Source organism: Scyliorhinus canicula, chromosome 17 (genome assembly GCF_902713615.1).
Source record: "Scyliorhinus canicula chromosome 17, sScyCan1.1, whole genome shotgun sequence".
In the NCBI taxonomy this organism is placed as follows: domain Eukaryota; kingdom Metazoa; phylum Chordata; class Chondrichthyes; order Carcharhiniformes; family Scyliorhinidae; genus Scyliorhinus; species Scyliorhinus canicula.
Window position 1 is genome coordinate 5,525,767 of NC_052162.1, and position 20,016 is coordinate 5,545,782.

Consider the following 20,016-nt stretch of genomic DNA (forward strand, 5'->3'; position numbering starts at 1 on the left):
AAGCATTTTAGGGGCTGGTTTAGCACAGGGATAAATAGAATTCATAGAATTTACAGTGCAGAAGGAGGCCATTCGGCCCATCGAGTCTGCACCGGCTCTTGGAAAGAGCACCCTATCCAAGGTCAACACCTCCACCCTATCCCCATAACCCAGTAACCCCACCCAACACTAAGGGCAATTTTGGACTCTAAGGGCATTTGATCATGGCCATTCCACCTAACCTGCACATCTTTGGACTGTGGGAGGAAACCGGAGCACCCGGAGGAAACCCACACACACACGGGGAGAACGTGCAGACTCCGCACAGACAGTGACCGAGGCCGGAATCGAACCTGGGACCCTGGAGCTGTGAAGCAATTGTGCTATCCACAATGCTACCTTGCTGCCCCTTCAGGTGATGTCCTGAGGCCATCCCAACGGCATGTGGCGTACACCCCGATGATGCCGTTTTGGAGGTGCCTATGAATGTTGTGTCTGGAACAGGGAAAGTTGTGAACAGGGACTGAGAACGGCATGGGATGGGACAAGGAAGCCGAGACAATAAACAAAATACAATCCAAAGATTGGTTTTTAATCAGTAGGGGGATTAAGGGTTACAGAGATAAGGCAGGAAAATGTACATAGGGAGTGTTAGATCAGCTATGATCTTAGTAAATGGTGGAGCAGACTTAAAGGGCTGAATGGCCTACTCCTATTCCTGTTTCTTATGGTCTTACTTGTCACGTGTGGCATGTCTGACCAAATTTAACAACATCTTCATGTAGTCCAAGCCAGTAGACAGTTTTTTGTATCTTAACTTGAGTTTTCCTAATTCCCAAATGTCCAGCCATTGGAATTTCATGAGCCATTCTCAATATTTCATTCCAACCTCTAGCTGGAATGTTAGCCTACAGGCCACTTCTCATTGGCAAGGACTTGAGGTGGTCGCTATTTCTTCGTTAGCCCACTGTCCTTCAGGTGAGAACACTTTGGAAAGTGTCCGACCTCCATTTCAGAATAAGCGGTCAGATGCAGCCGAATTAAATTCCGGATCCTTCTGCTGTAACTCCACTAACTTCAATGGACTATAACAGCTCAACCTCATTCTCCCTCACCTTTGTCTTTCTGAGCAATCTTTTCAAAAACCGACCCAGCTAACTGATGTTTGGCACCCTTCCCCCGTCTTTTAGATTCTCCCCATTTCTTGTTGGTGTTCCGGTGATCTTGTCATCACGTAGGCTGGAAACGACCCGGGTGGCTTGTTTTATAAAACCTTTGTTAATTGTATTTCAGTCAGCTTTACACTGCACATCTACAACATGCATCTAACACAACATAAAGATTATTATTACATTTACTTTGCCAAATCAATGACGCTGAGTTGGATATTTACCTTTTGTTGCGGTTGTTGGCTTCTCCGCTGTCGTCTGTGTTTCAGTCGGTTCTGTTTGAACATTCCAAAAATACCTTCGTTAAGAAAATCTGTTGGTGTAATCTATTACAAATTAGAAATGTTCTGATAGCAATTCTTGACTTGAAATCTCAAATCATATTGGATCTTCTCCACATTTTCCAAGCTCACTCCTCTTGTTGAAGTGAGTTCAGGACAATTACCTTGTTCATTATTTTCCCACGCAGTGAGGGCAGAGCCATTGCTGCATCTGGTTCAGGGAATGGACTGAGTCAAATGGACAGGTGCTGGTCGGGAGCATTGAGGCAATAGTGATCATTGCAACAAAAAGTTTGGATTAGCTATAGAAAAAGACAAAGAATGATCCAGGATAGAAACAATTGATTTGGGAAGCGGTGGGGGAGCAATTTCAGTCGGATCAGAACAGATCTGGACCAGATAAATTGAAATTGAAGATTGACAGGCAGAAGTGTAACATAATAACGGGCTGGTCTTCAAGAGGAGATATTTTGGGTACAGTTGAGATACATTCCCACGAGGGAGAAAGGCAGGACAATTAACAGTAGGGTTGATGAAAGAGATGGCAGTAAGAAAAAGCGGGAAAAAGGTGCATATGAAAGATGACGGGTTGGATTCTCTGATTTGAAGACTAAGTGCTGACACCGGCGTGGGAACAGTAGTGGTTTAAGCCCGAAAAATGGCGCAAAAGCTGAACCAATCCTCCGGCTGGTGGGGTGCTAGCAGGCACGCAGCGCAGAGTCCCCGGCTTTAGCTGTGGATATGGCCGGAGAATTGCCGGGTCTGTGGCCGCGCATGGTGCTGGCCTGCTGCGGCCGCGGCTTGCAACGTGGCGCCGGCCGCACGTGAACCCGGCCTACCAAAAACTGCTCCCCTTTGAGCAAGTCCGCCACCCCCGGACAGTCCCCCACCAGTGCCCCCATCACCCGCCAAAGCCCCCCTTGCCTGCAGAACGGCTCCCACCCTCCCGCCGCGCAAACTGTGGCGGCACTGAACTCAGTGCGCAGCCGCCACGCCGGGTCCCTGAGAAACAATAGGATAAGTGTTCCTCGCCGTCAGGAACTCAGCCCATCGGGGGAGGGGCATCGGGGAGGGGCATTGGGGGACGGGCCTCGGGAGAGGGCCATCGGGGGAGGGGCCTCAGGAGAGGGCCTTGGGGGGGAGCATCGGGGGAGGGGCCTCGGGAGAGGGCCATCGGGGGAGGGGCCTCAGGAGAGGGCCTTGGGGGGGAGCATCGGGGGAGGGGCAAGATGTCGGCACCATTAGTAAAAGTGTCCGAGGTGTTGCGCAGTCGGTGACGGCCATGGCGGAGGGTCTCGGCATTATGTCTGCCTCGCTGGGCGATGTTACCCAGTACCAGGCTGACCTTGATGAGGTTCTGCGTGGCATGTCCCGCTCTCAGATAGGAATGGTAGTGTCATTGCGGACCTTGTCCCAGGTGGGCATTGCTGAGGTGCTGCAGAGCATGTCCCTGTCACTGAGGAGCATAGCTGAGGGCGTCGACACCATGGTGCGGACCATGGGGAACCTCGCTAATATGTCTGACTTTCACCCCCTGCAGTCAATGGACTTTGCAATGCAACCAACAATGGTGGGCTTCATCCTAGTCACCACAACCCTGGGGGACGCAGTGAGGCTGTACGAGTTGGAGCTGCTCGGGGAGGACCCTGCAGCAGCAGAGCCTGCTGCGGAGGAACAGGAGGCAGCCGGTGAGGATGGAGAGCCAGATGCCCAACAGGCAGAGGAGGAGGTGGGAAGGAGGCACCACATGATGCCTTGTGTATACTGGCAGTACCTGTCATTCGAGGACCTGCTTGGCTGGGCATGCCAAAGACTCCAGCTGAGCAGAGGGAGGGTACCTGCCAGGTGATGGCACACCTGGCAGCACGCGGGAATGGGGAAGGACACCTACTCCTGGTGGCCGTCAAGGTGGCAGTCACCCTGAACCCCGATGCCACGGGATCCTTCCAGGTGCTGAGTGAGGACCCTCTCCTGAATCTCACACAGGTGCATCCACGCCGTGACGGAGGCCCAAAATGTCCAGTCACCACAATCTATCAAATTCAACGCGGGCCAAGTCCACCAGGATGCCGGGGCAGAGAGGTTTACCGTCATTGCTGAGATGCCCCGGGTCCAGGGGGTGATCAACGGGATGCTTGGCACCCCACTAACGCCGGCCCATGACAGGGCACGCTACACAAACCGACAGGGGCTCCACTCGATGAACGTGCAGCTGGTGTGTGACCATGAGCTGAGCATCATACACGTCAGTGCCCAATACCCGGGCAGCGTACACGACATCTTCATCCTGGCACACTCGACGATTCCTGACCTCTTTAAGTCACCCCCCTCCCCCTGCAGACAGCCCACACCCCACCCCACTCCCCAGTGGACAGCCCCCCTCCCCCAGCGGACAGGCCCCCTTCGAGCCCCAGCGGACAGGACCCCCCCCACCTGGGTTGGCAGTAACAACGGGTCTAGTCCATTGGATGGGGGATGATGACGACCCGCTCTGCAATGAGCTCCGTGCTTCGCATCATTTGACAACGTCTGATTCCTGCCCACGTTAGCACTGTCCACCGTCCACCTGGGTGATCCCTGCATGTGAGCTGGCCGTTCCATCACGCGGTCCTATCGGGTCCTTGAGGTGGCCGCGGTGGGGGAAGGGAGAAGAGGGATGGGACAAGGCAGGGGTGAACTGGGATCCTGAGGCAAGCCCAACATTCGCCCATCCCACCCTCCTGCCGACTCCCTGCGCCTCCCTCTTCTGCCAGCCCTGACCAGCCCATCACATTTTGTTTATTGTGGGGGACATAGTTCAGGCATTGTCCATATTGACCGAATCCAATAAAGCTGGGCTCAAGTGCAGAAAGAAATTGCAATTATGCTACAAAATGACATAATAGAATCCAGCCATGGCAATTGGAGTTCACCCATTGTAATGGTATCAAAACCAGATGGATCATAAAGACTGTGGGCTGGATTCTCCAATTTTGCAGCCAAATGCCGATGCCGGCGTGGGAAATGTGGCGTTCGACGATGCCAAAATCGGCGCCGAACCCTCACTGATTCCGGGACCGGTGAGGGGCGAGCAGCGGCTCCGGGTAAAACTCCCGGCTCCCGTGCCAAAAACTGCTGGAGAATGTCTGTGTCCATGGCTACGCATGTGCACAGCGATGACCTGCAGTGGTCACACCATATAACAATGACCACCCGACCTGCCAGGTAGTGCCCCCCTGGACACCCCCCCCCCCCCCACCAGTCGCCCCAGCCCTTGCTGAAACCCCCCTGGCCATGGCACAGCTCTCCACCCCCCTGACTGTGCCGGCGCTGGACATAGTTCGCAGCCGCCACGCGAGGCTGACGAAAACTGAGAGCAGAAGTGATCCGCACTGTCATGAACTCCGCCTATCGGGGGCGGAGCATCAGGGGAGGGCCGTCAGGTGACGCCCTGAGACCGTCCCAACGGCGTGCGGCGTACTCCCCGATGACGCTATTTTGGAGGTGGCGGGGCATCCGAAAACAGGAGCCGCTCCCGATTTGGCCGTTAACAGGGATTCTCCGCCAGATGGCTAATTACAATATCATCGTCAGGAAATGGAGAATTCCACCCTGTATAATGATTACTGCAAAGTATACACTAGCAACGGTGGATTTATGTCCCATTCTGCAGCTGGAAGATCGCATCGAAAGAGTTGAAAAATCAGTGCGTAATATGAAAATTGAGTTAATTCGGGGATACTGACAAGTACCATCATCGGAAAGGGCAAAACAGTTAACAACTTTTCTGACTGCGAATGATCTTTATCAATGTAAGGTACAAAAATGCACCAGCAACTAACAGGGACGAACAAACAACGCGGTTGAAGGACATCAGCTGTGGTTGCAGCAAAAGTTAACTCAAGACAACCTTCTACCCTGCAAAAGATTTTGTCTCGGCTTCCTTGCACCATCCCATGCCGTTCTCAGTCCCTGTTCACAACTTTCCCTGTTCCAGACACAACATTCATAGCCACCTCCAAAACGGCATCATCGGGGTGTACGCCACATGCTGTTGGGATGGTTGAGAGGAAGTACGCCCAAATCGAGAAGGAAGGACTGGCGGTGATATTCGCAGTAAAAAAATTTCACCAGTATCTGTACGGGCGGAAATTCACCATAGTGACGGACCATAAGCCGTTATTAGGGTTATTAAAAGAAGACAAGTCAATACCCCCGATTGCATCAGCTAGAATCCAACGCTGGGCGTTGCTACTGGCGGCGTATAGATACGTTCTGGAGCACAGACCGGGAATAGCACATGCAGATGCTTTGAGCAGACTTCCCCTCCCAGACACTCTGCCGCAAATACCAAAAGTAGAGGAGACAGTAATGACTCTAAATTTTTTGGACACCCTACCAGTAGACGCACAACATATTCGGTTGTGGACGCAAAAAGACCCAGTTTTAGCCAAGATGAAACATTTACTGCTAACATGGGAACTGGAAAGACCAGTGGAGCCCCAGATGCACCCATACTGGAGCAGAAGGGATCAAATAACCGTAGAAGACGGTATCCTATTATGGGGAGCCCGGGTAATAGTCCCAGCTCAGGGCCGTCAGGCAATCTTAACTGAGTTACATCACGGACACCCAGGGGTGTCTAAAATGAAGATGCTAGCTCGAAGCTACGTTTGGTGGCCAGGTTTGGACACAGACATAGCAGCCTTGGTACGTCGGTGCCAGGAGTGCCAACAGGGGCGAAGAGTACCACCAGCAGCGCCATTGCACCCGTGGGAATGGCCAGGCAGACCATGGACCCGCCTGCATATTGACCACGCCGGCCCTTTCATGGGCTCAATGTTTTTGGTGATAGTGGACGCCCACTCCAAATGGTTGGACGTCCACCGGGTAAACACGGCAAGCACAGCATCGACAATTGAAAAGCTCAGGGCCTCGTTCGCAACACATGGACGTCCGGAGGTATTGGTGTCGGACAACGGAACGGCATTCACAAGTGGGGAATTTGGAAAATTCCTGAACGAAAACGGAGTCCGTCACATCAAAACGGCCCCTTACCATCCAGCAACCAACGGCCTGGCAGAGAGAGCGGTCCAGACACTTAAAGCGGGACTCAAGAAGCAGCCGGCAGCGTCTATAGTCACAAAGCTCTCCCGCTGGCTGTTTGATTACAGACCACACCGCATTCCACAACGGGCATACCGCCAGCTGAACTCTTAATGAGAAGGCGGCTGCGAACGAGGCTAAGTCTCCTTTTCCCAAATTTAACGGGGAAAGTGGAGAAACAACAGGAGGCCCAACGCAGGGGGCATGATAATAGTCGGCAGCAGAGACATTTCCAGGTGGGGGCACCGGTTTGGGTCAAGAATTATGGGAATGGACCAATGTGGGTCAAAGGCACGGTAGAGTCCCAAACAGGGCCCATATCCTCTGAGGTTTCAATAGGAGGTAAGGTGCTGAAGAAACACCTAGACCAAATAAGGGCAGCGGAACCACACCTGGAAGCAGGCGAAGCAGGACCGCCTCAAGCTGGGATAGCCCAGACGGAAAGGATACCCACACCCCAGCCACGAGCAATTTCTCCAGACCCCGCCATCCAGTCATCAGAATCGGAGATGGACACACTCGACGAAGCCGCCGCGACACCTCTCCCCGAGGAGGAGGACGAACAACTTCCAAGGAGGTCGTCAAGGAAAAGACGGGCACCTATAAGGTACACCCCGCCCACTTCGGAGAACGACCCGACGGACGACACAGAGGTGACAGACCCAGACATGAGGAGCAGGAAGAAGCTCAGAGGAATGCCAGCTGGCAGGAATTCCTCGGACCTTGGGGGGGGGGGGGTAATGAACTCCAAATGGCTTTATTGGTTGGCCAATTGGAGTATGAGCTCCCTCAATGATAGCTCATTGAGGGGGCCCATATAATCACCTGTGTTGGCTTTGTGAGCCAGTCTTAAGTTGACTGGACTGCCAGCAGCACTGTTTGTAGCTGCTCCTGTAATATCGTTATTGTAAATAAATATTGGTGTGGTGACGGAACTCCTGCCTCCCGTGGATTACTACAGATAGCCTCAGGACATCACCTGAAGGGGCAGCACGGTAGCATTGTGGACAGCACAATTTCTTCACAGCTCCAGGGTCCCAGGTTCGATTCTGGCCTCGGTCACTGTATGTGCGGAGTCTGCACATGCTCCCCGTGTGTGTGTGGGTTTCCTCCGGGTGCTCCGGTTTCCTCCCACAGTCCAAAGATGTGCAGGTTAGGTGGATTGGCCATGATAAATTGCCCTTAGAGTCCAAAATTGCCGTTAGTGTTGGGTGGGGTTACTGGGTTATGGGGATAGGGTGGAGGTGTTGACCTTGGGCAGAGTGCTCTTTCCAGGAGCCGGTGCAGACTCGATGGGCTGAATGGCTTCATTCTCCACTGTAAATTCTATGATAATCTATGATAGCCCTCCACTTTTCCCCGTCTACCTTACTTTTTCCTCTCCTCCTCTTCCCTCATACTCTCCCATTCTCAGCACCATGAATCTTTGCCCCTTCACTTGAACCAATTAATCACTTTCTCTTTCACTCTGCTTCCTCTGAATCATGCTCAGTCATTGCACATCTACAACATGCATCTAATAAAACATAAAGATTATTATTACATTTACTTTGCCAAATCAATGACGCCGAGTTGGATATTTACCTTTTGTTGCGGTTGTTGGCTTCTCCGCTGTCGTCTGTGTTTCAGTCGGTTCTGTTTGAACATTCCAAAAATACCTTCGTTAAGAAAATCTGTTGGTGTAATCTATTACAAATTAGAAATGTTCTGATAGCAATTCTTGACTTGAAATCTCAAATCATATTGGATCTTCTCCACATTTTCCAAGCTCACTCCTCTTGTTGAAGTGAGTTCAGGACAATTACCTTGTTCATTATTTTCCCACGCAGTGAGGGCAGAGCCATTGCTGCATCTGGTTCAGGGAATGGACTGAGTCAAATGGACAGGTGCTGGTCGGGAGCATTGAGGCAATAGTGATCATTGCAACAAAAGGTTTGGATTAGCTATAGAAAAAGACAAAGAATGATCCAGAATGGAAACAATTGATTTGGGAAGGGGTGGGGGAGCAATTTCAGTCGGGCCGGAACAGACCTGGACCAGATAAATTGAAATTGAAGATTGACAGGCAGAAGTGTAACATAATAATGGGCTGGTCTTCAAGAGGAGATATTTTGGGTACAGTTGAGATACATTCCCACGAGGGAGAAAGGCAGGACAATTAACAGTAGGGTTGATGAAAGAGATGGCAGTAAGAAAAAGCGGGAAAAAGGTGCATATGAAAGATGTCGGGTTGGATTCTCCGATTTGAAGACTAAGTGCTGACGCCGGCGTGGGAACAGTAGTGGTTTAAGCCCGTAAAATGGCGCAAAAGCTGCACCAATCCTCCGTCTGGTGGGGTGCTAGCAGGCACGCAGCGCAGAGTCCCCGGCTTTAGCTGTGGATATGGCCGGAGAATTGCTGGGTCTGTGGCCGCGCATGGTGCTGGCCTGCTGCGGCCGCGGCTTGCAACGTGGGGCCGGGCACACGTGAACCCGGCCTACCAAAAACTGCTCCCCTTTGAGCAAGTCCGCCACCCCCGGACAGTCCCCCCCCAGTGCCCCCATCACCCGCCAAAGCCCCCCTTGCCCGCAGAACGGCACCCACCCCCCCCCCGCCTCGCAAACTGTGGCGGCACTGAACTCAGTGCGCAGCCGCCACGCCGGGTCCCTGAGAAACAATAGGATAAGTGTTCCTCGCCGTCAGGAACTCAGCCCAACGGGGGAGGGGCATCGGGGGAGGGGCATCGGGGGAGGGGCATTGGGGGAGGAGCCTCGGGAGATGGGCCTCGGGAGAGGGGCCTCGGGGGAGGGGCATCGGGGGAGGGGCATCGGGGAGGAGCCTCGGGAGATGGGCCTCGGGAGAGGGGCCTCGGGTGAAGTCCTGAGGCAGTCCCGATGTCATGTGGCGTACTCTGTGAGTACAACGTTTTGGGAGGGGGTGGAGCATCGCAAAAGCAGCACCGCCCCTATTTTTGCACAAACGGGGATTCCCCAGCCGATCGTGTCGGAGACCGGAGATTCCCGCCCGTCAAGCTGATATTACAGATGAGAACCTGGTTACGTTCAGACGAACAATGAGAGAAGAAATGAGAAGCAAAGGGAGAGTACGAGAAGAAACTGGCAGCTAATATAAAACGGAATCTTAAAGTCTTCTCTTGGCTTCGGGACAGTAAAAAAAGGCAGTAAAAGGAGGAGTGGGACAATTAGGAGCCAAAGAGAGATTTATCCAATCAGAGAATGGCTGAGGTCCTAACGGAATATTTTTCATCTGTCTTTACCAAGGAAGAAGATGTTGCAAGTCATGGCGAAAGATGATGTAGTTGACAAACTTGATGGACTATAAAAATGATACAAAGGAGTTATTTGATAAACTGGCTGTATTAAAAGCTGATTATTTATCAGTACAAGATGGGTTGGAGCTGAAGATTTGAAGGGAAATAAGGGTGTAAATTGCAGAGACACTGGTCACAATCTTAAAATCCTCCTTTGAAACAGGGTAGTGGCAGCGAACTGAAGAATTTCAAATGTTACACCCCCTGTTTCAAAAACAAAGGCGCGATTCTCTGGAAAGATTTCAGTGTTGTAGCGAGCGAGAACTGTCGCGAGCTTCCCGGCGCGCGGCCCAACAAGGCCGGCAACGCTATTCAATGTTAATTGGTCCACTTAACCAGGCCCCACAGGCTTCTCGCCGCAAATGAAGCCAGCCAATTTGCTGGCACCCCCTCCCATCACTGTGAACCATGCGTGGTTAGCAATGTCCTTTCTCTGCCTCCTCAGGAAAATCTCTCCTACAACCATCGGGAGAGGGCCCAGACTGGCGGTGAGGTGCAGGATGGAAGAATCCTCACCTCATTCCAGGAGAGGACTCTGGAGGTGACTGGTGTGGCTGAGGACAGAGGGGTCACCAATGCAGAGGCTGACAGATGCCGCAAGGTGAGGAAGCACCAGGCCCCAGCCAAAGGACCTGGCAAACATCAGTTGTTATTGACTGACTGACCCATCCCTCCCACTGACCACATGTCCATTCTCCCGCAGGTCCTCCAGCCGATGGCCCATCCTGAGTGGCTCTCCAGCCTCCAAGGAGATCACCTCGCAGAACAGCTCTGAGGAAGACTCGATTGAGGTGTCACAGCCGTCATCCCCACCCTCCACCAGCCCAGAGACACGCACCTCAGTGGGAAATGTCAGTGGTCAAGCGTCTGGGGCACAATCTGGTGAGCACCACACTGCTGCTGATGTACATCAGGTGGAGTTAGGAACCCCCAGGTGAGACAGCAGTCCGCAGAGTGAGAAAGGTGCTGCTAGAGGAGAAGGCAGGCAGGGGGTTTGGGTCTCCCGAACCTGATGTACTATTACTGGGCGGCGAATGTGGAGAAGGTGCGGAGCTGGGTCAGAGGGGTTGATTCCCAGTGGGTCAGAATGGAGGAGAGTTTGTGCAGGGGGTCGGGACTGAAAGCACTAGCAACAGTGCCGCTCCCGATAGCTCTGGGGAAATATTCAGGGAGTCCGGTAATAATAGCTTCACTGAGAATTTGGAGGCAGTTTCGCCAACACTTCAGGTTGGGGCAGGGTCAAGGGAAATGCCGATTCGGGGGAACCTCAGATTTGAGCCAGGGAAGTGGGATAGAAGTTTTTGGAAATGGGAAGAGAAGGGGATTAAAACGCGAAAAGATTTTTTTCTTGGGGGTGGGTTTGCAGGATTGAAGGAGCTGGAAGCGAAGTATGGGCTGGAGCAGGGAGAAATGTTTAGATACATGCAGGTTCGGGATTTTGCCAGGAAGGAGATACAGAGCTTCCCGGAGGGACCGGCCTCCACATTGCTGGAGGAGGTGCTGACGACAGGGGGACTGGAGAAGGGGGTAGTGTCAGCGGTCTACGGAGCTATTTTGGAAGAGGAGAAGGCACCACTGGAAGGGATCAAAGCAAAGTGGGAGGAAGAGTTGGGAGAGGATATGGAGGAGGGGTTCTGGTATGAGGTGCTCCGGAGAGTAAATGCCTCTACCTCGTGTGCGAGGTTGGGGCAGATACAGCTGAAGGTAGTATACAGAGCAAACCTCACGAGGGCGAGGATGATTCTTTGAAGGGGTAGATGTTTTTGAGCGTTGCCGGGCGGGGGGGGGGGGGTTACTAATCACGTTCATATGTTTTGGTCCTGTCCAAAGCTACAGGAGTACTGGAGGGAGGTTTTTAGGGTAGTTTCCAAGGTGGTGAAAGTGGACCCGGGTCCCCAGGAGGCCATATTCGGGGTGTCGGGCCAGCCAGGGTTGGAAACGGGTGCGGAGGCAGATATCATAGCCTTCGCCTCGTTGATCACCCGAAGGCGGATCCTGCTGGGATGGAGAGCAGCCTCTCCACCCTGTGCCCTGGCGTGGCGGGGGGACCTGTTGGAATACTTGACCCTTGAGAAGGTTAAGTTTGAACTGAGGGGAAGCTCAGTGGGATTCTACAAGTCATGGGCATTATTTATTTTATACTTTCAAGAACTGGATAACATCGAACATTGGGAGGGTTGGGGGAGGGGGGCTGTGTGTATTAAGGATGACGATGGGTAATCCCTGATTCCTTTTTGTCATTTATTTATGTAAACATGCGGGCTGATGTTTTGGGGTTGGTGGGAAGATGGGATCGTTGTTATTGTTATGGTGTTTGACATATCTGTTGCTGATTATTGTTTATTGTTGGTGGATGTAAATATGGGAGAAAATGTGAAAAAGGAGAATAAAACTATTTCTAAAATGAGACAGCGGTCTGAGGTCTGCTGGATCCCAGCACCCAGCTGGGTCCCAGCCTCAGGCTGAGATTATGTAAGAGGTTTTCCCGGAGCTGATGGAGACGTAGGGAGCGGCCGGGATATTCAGAGGGAGACGTCGCGACACCGCAGGCGATCCATAGCTGATTGGAGGAGTCCCTAGGGCTACAGTCGAGGGAGATGTCACCAGCAATGTATGCTGGTGTAACTGGGGCACGATGTTGGCACCATTAGTAAAAGTGTCCGAGGTGTTGCGCAGTCGGTGACGGCCATGGCTGAGGGTCTCGGCATTATGTCTGCCTCGCTGGGCGATGTTACCCAGTACCAGGCTGACCTTGATGAGGTTCTGAGGGGCATGTCCCGCTCTCAGATAGGAATGGTAGTGTCATTGCGGACCTTGTCCCAGGTGGGCATTGCTGAGGTGCTGCAGAGCATGTCCCTGTCACTGAGGAGCATAGCTGAGGGCGTCGACACCATGGTGCGGACCATGGGGAACCTCGCTAATATGTCTGACTTTCACCCCCTGCAGTCAATGGACTTTGCAATGCAACCAACAATGGTGGGCTTCATCCTAGTCACCACAACCCTGGGGGACGCAGTGAGGCTGTCCGTGTTGGAGCTGCTCGGGGAGGACCCTGCAGCAGCGGAGCCTGCTTCGGAGGAACAGGAGGCAGCCGGTGAGGATGGAGAGCCAGATGCCCAACAGGCAGAGGAGGAGGTGGGAAGGAGGCACCACATGATTCCTTGTGTATACTGGCAGTACCTGTCATTCGAGGACCTGCTTGGCTGGGCATGCCAAAGACTCCAGCTGAGCAGAGGGAGGGTACCTGCCAGGTGATGGCACACCTGGCAGCGCGCGGGAATGGGGAAGGACACCTACTCCTGGTGGCCGTCAAGGTGGCAGTCACCCTGAACCTCGATGCCATGGGATCCTTCCAGGTGCTGAGTGAGGACCCTCTCCTGAATCTCACACAGGTGCATCCACGCCGTGACGGAGGCCCAAAATGTCCAGTCACCACAATCTATCAAATTCAACGCGGGCCAAGTCCACCAGGATGCCGGGGCAGAGAGGTTTACCGTCATTGCTGAGATGCCCCGGGTCCAGGGGGTGATCAACGGGATGCTTGTTGTCCCACTAGCGCCGGCCCATGACAGGGCGCGCTACACAAACCGACAGGGGCTCCACTCGATGAACGTGCAGCTGGTGTGTGACCATGAGCTGAGCATCATACACGTCAGTGCCCAATACCGTCCACCTGGTTGATCCCTGCATGCGAGCTGGCCATTCCATCACGCGGCCCCATCGGATCCTTAGGGTGGCGGTGGTGGGGGAAGGGGGAAGAGGGATAGGACAAGGCAGGGGTGAACTAGGATCCTGGGGCAAGCCCAACATTCGCCCATCCCACCCTCCTGCCCACTCCCTGTGCCTCCCTCTTTGGCCAGCCCTGACCAGCCGATCCTTCACACCCTTCTGATAGAGCACTGGGGCAGATTGTAACATTGTGCACCTGTGTTTAATAATATACACAGAGTTATGCCCTAGCCTCTATTGTTATACAGTGCCCAGCACCCGTGCCAACCTAACCGATGTCTACCATTCTGTCCAAACAGGCCCTAACGCTACCTTTCGGTGGATCATCAGATGGTACAGCAGGAGTTGAGGTGGTCTGCTGTGATTCCCACCCTGTGAGCTGGGTCCTTAATGGTGGCCGTCTTCTGGGGCGTCCGGGCATGGATGGGCCCGGCTGCTGCTTGGGTGTCCCAGGTGGCGTGGTGCCATCCTGTTCTGTCTGCCGCCCACCAAATGCGCCAGGGCCAGGAAGGGGTAGAGGGGGTGGATACCGAGGTGCAGCGCAGTTATGGCACCTCCCCTGCGGGAGTCACCAGCATAGGCCTCCTCTTCCCTCGCAGTGCCCTATGGCCCCTGGGTACTCCATGGGGTGTGGGTGCGAGCAGAGCCACCCCCTGAGGCTCCCCCGCCACCAGTCCTGAAGGCCCACGCTTGCCCCGACAAGGGTCTCGATGCTCATGGCCATGGAGTACAGAGAGTGGACCATCTCCCTCTGGAACTGCACCACATCACGCTGCGACTGTGCCACAACCTTCTGGGTCTGTGCCACGTCAGCCAATTACTACGCCACCTCCCTCTGGGTCTGGGCTACATCGGTCAGCGCCTGGGCAATGCCGCCGCCGTTCTCAGCCATGGCCCGCTGTGACTGGGCCATGCTCAGGAGAGCCGCTGCAATGTCCAGGTGGCCCTGGCTGCCTGTGAGAGGGCAGCCCTGTCCTGGGCTTCACCACCACCAGAACAGATTGCCCGAAACCTTGGACATCCTCACCATTACCAAAACCCTCGCCCCCTCAAAGCCTTCACCCCCGACGCTGCCCATGTGGTGTTGGCCTGGGCGGCACACATGGTTGGCAGTGCCTCCTGCTCCTGCAGGCGGCTGAACTCCTCCAAATGTACCTGCAGGAACTGGATAGTTGCTGACAGCCCCTCATGCAGTTCCTGGCTCTGTGACTGCATCTCCACGACCAATGGGACTGCCCTTTCCAAAAGCCAAAACGGCAGCTAGTCCCTAGGGTCAGGCCGCCCTCCGAACGTCCACCCCCTCGGGGGTTCCTACCTCAACTTGCTGAACCATGACATGTGTGTGTTCTGCCAGATAGTGCCAAAGGAGCCTCTTCACTAAAGTGCCCAACCGAGGCGAATGTCTCTGTGATGGTGGGGGGTGTTGGGGACAGCTGTGATGGGAAGTCAGTGTCGCCCCCAGACTCGAGCTCCGGGTTGTCTCGGGCTGCAGCTCAGGGGCCCCCGTCCATGTCCATGTCCTCCTCCCCCACCTCCTCGCTGCTCTTGTTCTGGGGTTAGAGTTGTGGTTGGGGTCGGGGGGCACAAAAGGCCCCGCCTCTGCTATGTGATCCCGCAAGACACAAGACAAGACACGTGATTGGACCACCGGTTGGGGTGGCGGGTGGTGGTGGAGGGGGGCAATTTGGGGGGTGGGTGGGAATGGTGGAGGTGTGGGTGGTGACACATGTGCCATTGGGATCTACAACTTGGCGGGGTCCCACTTGCTCGCCCGATGCCGACATCTACTTCGGTGACTGCCCACCGATCAGGTCCAGTGCCGCTGCTCAGCTGAGGTGAGGGGTCGCAGGTCCGAAGGTCCCCCTCCGGTCTTTTCCCTCTCACGGCGCTTGTGTGCCGACTCCTTCTGGGGGATGGGCTGACACAGAAAACTCAATGTTAGACAGTCGGATACATGCAGCACAGGGGGTGGGTAGCTGGTGGTCTTTGTGGCTAAGGCACCCCTCCATGGCGGCTGGAATGGGTTCTGGCAGGAGGTACAGGATGGGGGTTCGGTCATCCCCTGGGCTGGGGGGGGGGGTTATGGGTGTGGGGGTTGGGGGCTAATGCTAGGGGCACAGTGCTGCCTACTCTTCCTGGCTGGCCTGAAGGGTCATACGGTTTTTTATGGCACTGCTGTCCGTCCTGGCTGTGTTGCCCATATCACTCGTGGCCTCTCCCATCAGCGCCCTGCCCAGCTGCAAACACATACCTTTTAGATAATGATGTGACTTTTTATTCCATTCTTTCAGTTAACTCCACTATTGGTAAATACATTTTATCTTCCTGAACTTAGTAGCATAATGGTTATTGTGGTATTATTACAACTATCAGAACTGCAAGGGTTAATGCTGTGTCGAGAGTAGCCACTGGAGGGAGTTACAGTTACAACTAATAAGGCAGTGATGCTAAGCCTTGTGGGAAAGGAGGAGTGCAGGAGTTAGCGAATCAGAGTCAAAAGTACAGATAGTGTAAGTGAGAGCAGATCATAGTTTAAACTAACAGTGAGATTAGCTGTAGATGAATGTAGTTCAGATGTTATGAATCAACTATGTATTCTTTAGGAGTACGTGCCAAATCTAAATTAGTGTGAATGAATTTATAGCTTTGTTTAAGTTCAAGCTATTCAGTGATCTTTGTGAACACTGCACCAACCGTCCTGAATTCAGTAACACAGCGAACATCACAGTTATGTCACTGAAGTAATAATCCACAGACTCAAGTTCTAATTCCACCACAACAGACCATGGAAATACTGGGTTGTCATAATAAATAAGTGGGTTCAATAATAATAATAATCACTTAATTGTCACAAGTAGGCTTCAGTGAAGTTGTCCTTTAGGATGGATAGTGCAGCCCAAATGTAAACTCCTGATACCCTGACTATTCCACCCCCAGTCAAGGGTCCATCTCCCTATAGTCTAGTAAATCAGTCTCCCTAGCTCGGTCCAATTCCTCACCCTATCCCTGTAACCCCACCTATCCTTTTTGGACAAAAAGGGCAATTTAGCATGGCCAATCCACCTAACCTGCACATCTTTGGACTGTGGGAGGAAACCGGAGCACCCGGAGGAAACCCACGCAGACACGGGGAGAACGTGCAGACTCCGCACAGACAGTGACCCAAGGCCGGAATGGAACCCGCGACCCTCGCGCTGTGAGACAACACAAAGTATAAAGTCTGGACTCAGAAAACCCCCTAAATTACCCCCTCCCCCCCCCCCCCCCCCCCCCCCCCCCCCAAAACCTGTCAGATAATTGACCCTGGGGGAAAATTAAATTGTCACAGAGCAGAAATCGGAGGCTGTGGAATAACTCACTTATTCTGCACCACTAACTCACACAGGAAGTAGGATCTAGGGCCCTGGATAGGAGAATAACACCCAGGTTTCGCAATTTCCCCACTCGGGGGTAACACAGTCGCACCAAGGTAGGTCCTCACTCGACTCGTTCCCCCTCCTCAGTCTTGCACGCCCTGGCTTATCCATTGCCACTCCCTCTCCTTTTCACACCTGCTTTCCTTATCCCCAGGATTTCTCTCTCCCTTCACGTTACTTCTCTTTCCACCCATTCCTGGCCTCTTTCTGATTCCTCCTCTTCAATCGGAGCCACCTTATCCCCTTAACATTCCCACCCTGCTTCACCTGAATCATGCTCAGCCACAGCAGATTTGCAATTATGCACAGTTTGGAAACCGATTGGTGTTGAACTGGATGTTTACCTGCTTCTGGCCATTGTTCAATCACCGTTACTCCAACAGAGGTAGGGGGTATTTCTGCAAAGATATTAGAGAATTCCTTCCGTCAATAAAGTGATCTGCCTTTGTAATAATTCATCACAAATTACAAATGTTTTCGGTACAGCAACCTTCCCTCTTCTATTCAAAATGCCCAAGTCAGGTTCTGACAAAGGGAAAACCCATTTTTGAAGAATTAACATCATCCCACAGCACCTGTGTTGCTGTGGTTGGTGTTAACATAGTTAAATGTCAAGTCAAATTCCAGAATTCTCAAACCTTCCAGTCTAAACACAAAAGCCACTATTCTCCGTTGCGAGCGAGGGCGGAGGATTTGGCGCACAGCCCAATCTCCCATTCACTGCAGCTGGACAAGGGAATCCCGCTCCCGGGAACGGACGGAGAATCCCGAAGCCAGGGAAGGACGGAGAATCCTGCAGCCAGGGAAGGACGGAGAATCCCGCCGGAGTGAGCGGACGGAGAATCCCGCTCCCGGGAACGGACGGAGAATCCTGCAGCCAGGGCAGAACGGGGAATCCCGCCGGAATGAGCGGACGGAGAATCCCGGCGGAGTGAACGAACGGAGAATCCCACAGCCAGGGAAGGACGGAGAATCCCGCCGGTGCGAACGGACGGAGAATCCCGCCGGAGTGAACGGACGGAGAATCCCACAGCCAGGGAAGGACGGAGAATCCCGCCGGTGCGAACGGACGGAGAATCCCGCTGGTGTGAACGGACGGAGAATCCCGCTGCTGGGAACGGACGGAGAATCCCGCTGGAGTGAGCGGGCGGAGAATCCCGCTGGAGTGAGCGGGCGGAGAATCCCGCTGGAGCAAACGGACGGAGAATCCCGCTGGAGTGAGCGGGCGGAGAATCCCGCTGGAGTGAGCGGGCGGAGAATCCCGCCGGAGTGAGCGGGCGGAGAATCCCGCCGGAGTGAGCGGGCGGAGAATCACGCCGGAGTGAGCGGGCGGAGAGTCCCGCTGCTGGGAACAGACGGAGAATCCCGCTGGAGTGAACGGACGGAGAATCCCGCTGGAGTGAGCGGGCGGAGAATCCCGCTGGAGTGAGCGGGCGGAGAATCCCGCTGGAGTGAGCGGACGGAGAATCTCGCTGGAGTGAGCGGGCGGAGAATCCCGCTGGAGTGAGCGGGCGGAGAATCCTGCCGGAGTGAGCGGGCGGAGAATCCCGCTGGAGTGAGCGGGCGGAGAATCCTGCCGGAGTGAGCGGGCGGAGAATCCCGCTGGAGTGAGCGGGCGGAGAATCCTGCCAGAGTGAGCGGGCGGAGAATCCCGATGGAGTGAACGGACGGAGAATCACGCCGGAATGAGCGGATGGAGAATCCCGCTGGAGTGAGCGGACGGAGAATCCCGCCGGAATGAGCGGATGGAGAATCCCGCTGGAGTGAACGGACGGAGAATCCCGCTGGAGTGAGCGGATGGAGAATCCCGCTGTAGTGAGCGGATGGAGAATCCCGCTGGAGTGAGCAGGCGGAGAATCCTGCCGGAGTGAACGGACGGAGAGTCCCGCTGCTGGGAACGGACGGAGAATCCTGCCGGAGTGAGCGGGCGGAGAATCCCGCTGGAGTGAACGGACGGAGAACCCCGCTGGAGTGAACGGACAGAGAATCCCGCCGGAGTGAGCGGATGGAGAATCCCGCTGGAGAGAGCGGGCGGAGAATCCCGCTGGAGTGAGCTGGCGGAGAATCCAGCCGGAGCGAACAGACGGAGAATCCCGCTGGAGAGAACGGACGGAGAATCCCGCTGGAGTGAGCGGGCGGAGAATCCCGCTGGAGAGAGCGGGCGGAGAATCCCGCCAGAGTGAACGGACGGAGAATCCCGCTGGAGTGAGCGGGCGGAGAATCCCGCTGGAGAGAGCGGGCGGAGAATCCCGCTGGAGAGAGCGGGCGGAGAATCCCGCTGGAGTGAGCGGACGGAGAATCCCGCTGGATTGAGCGGACGGAGAATCCCGCTGGAGTGAGCGGACGGAGAATCCAGCTGGAGTGAGTGGATGGAGAATCCCGCCGGAGTGAACAGACGGAGAATCCCGCTGCCGGGAACGGACGGAGAAACCCGCCGGAGTGAGCGGGCGGAGAATCCCGCTGGGAACGGACGGAGAATCCCGCTGGAGTGAACGGACGGAGAATCCCGCCGGAGTGAGCGGACGGAGAAACCCGCCGGAGTGAGCGGGCGGAGAATCCCGCTGGAGTGAGCGGATGGAGAATCCCGCTGGAGTGAACGGGCGGAGAATCCCGCTGCCGGGAACGGACGGAGAATCCCGCTGGAGTGAGCGGACGGAGAATCCCGCTGGAGTGAACGGACGGAGAATCCCGCTGGAGTGAACGGACGGAGAATCCCGCTGCTGGGAACGGACGGAGAATCCCGCTGGAGTGAACGGACGGAGAATCCCGCCGGAGTGAGCGGGCGGAGAATCCCGCTGGAGTGATCGGACGGAGAATCCCGCCGGAGTGAGCGGGTGGAGAATCCCGCTGGACTGAGCGGGCGGAGAACCCGCTGGAGTGACCGGGCGGAGAATCCCGCTGGAGTGAACGGACAGAGAATCCCGCCGGAGTGAGCGGGCGGAGAATCCCGCTGGAGTGAACGGACGGAGAATCCCGCTGGAGTGAGCGGGTGGAGAATCCCGCTGGAGTGAACGGACAGAGAATCCCGCCGGAGTGAGCGGGAGGAG

The 20,016-nt window shown here is 54.6% G+C and overlaps 1 protein-coding gene across 1 annotated transcript in view; it reads right to left on the bottom strand.

Annotated features, from left to right (window-relative positions):
* Positions 1-20,016, bottom strand: part of LOC119952384 — a 397,406-nt gene that overhangs the window by 326,532 nt on the left and 50,858 nt on the right. Inside the window, exons 10-12 of the mRNA XM_038776091.1 lie at positions 17,314-17,367; positions 8,099-8,149; positions 1,373-1,423 (exon numbers count right to left, since the gene is read on the bottom strand). Of these exons, the coding sequence (XP_038632019.1) occupies positions 1,373-1,423; positions 8,099-8,149; positions 17,314-17,367 (156 nt within the window). The remainder of the gene's footprint in view (positions 1-1,372; positions 1,424-8,098; positions 8,150-17,313; positions 17,368-20,016) is intronic.